The 690-nt window shown below is 45.8% G+C and overlaps 1 protein-coding gene across 1 annotated transcript; it reads right to left on the bottom strand.

Moving 5' to 3' along the window:
- Positions 1–48: 48 nt before the first annotated feature.
- On the bottom strand, positions 49–684 carry LOC108254272. Its single transcript, XM_017449278.1, has 2 exons — positions 495–684; positions 49–312 (listed from the first exon to the last, which is right to left on the bottom strand). The coding sequence occupies exons 1-2, from the start codon at positions 612–614 to the stop codon at positions 49–51; spliced, it is 384 nt and encodes a 127-aa protein (XP_017304767.1). The 5' UTR covers positions 615–684.
- Between the last annotated feature and the right edge of the window lie 6 nt (positions 685–690).

Here is a 690-nt window from a genome sequence, read left to right on the forward strand (position 1 = left end):
GTGTTTAGAATAAAATCCGCCTAATTTATAACATGTCTCTTCTCCTCCTCAGTCGTCCTGGCAGTGCTGGTGCCTCGTCTGGAGCTGTTCATCTCCCTGTTCGGCGCATTCTGTCTGTCCGCCCTCGGGATTGCCTTCCCCGGTATCATCGAGATGTGTGTCCTGTGGCCAGATCAGTTCGGACCCGGTAAGTTCATCCTTATCCGGGACATTCTGCTCATTATTGGCGGTATCTTTGCTCTCATCCTGGGCACGTTTATTAGTTTGCAAGACATCGTGCGATCCTTCAAGTAAACAGAAAGATGATCCTAGATGGAGTAGAGGTAAGGAAAGAGATTTCATCTTGTTGTATGGAGGTGACGTGAGAAACGTAATTCTAAAAGCCCGCTCCCGGATAAAAAATCGTGTCCTGCGTAGTGGGATCTCTCTCATTACATTGCCTACAAGGGCATTTTGTGTCGGTCGAAAGAAAAAAACTCATGTCATGATCCTAGATGGAGTAGAGGTAAGGAAAGAGATTTGATCTTGTTGTATGGAGGTGACGTGAGAAACGTAATTCTAAAAGCCCGCTCCCGGAAAAAAAATCGTGTCCTGCGTAGTGGGATCTCTCTCATTACATTGCCTACAAGGGCATTTTGTGTCGGTCGAAAGAAAAAAACTCATGTCGTGTGTAGTGGAAACACTCAATAA

The sequence above is a fragment of the Diaphorina citri genome, unplaced genomic scaffold, assembly GCF_000475195.1.
Source record: "Diaphorina citri unplaced genomic scaffold, Diaci psyllid genome assembly version 1.1 scaffold29556, whole genome shotgun sequence".
Lineage (NCBI taxonomy): Eukaryota > Metazoa > Arthropoda > Insecta > Hemiptera > Psyllidae > Diaphorina > Diaphorina citri.

Coding starts and splice junctions, on each gene's coding strand:
- LOC108254272 (XM_017449278.1), bottom strand. CDS start 614: ATGAGAGAGATCCCACTACGCAGGACACGATTTTTTTTCCGGGAGCGG. Junction 313..494: donor TTTCCTTACCTCTACTCCAT/CTAGGATCATGA, acceptor CCTCTACTCCAT/CTAGGATCATCTTTCTGTTT.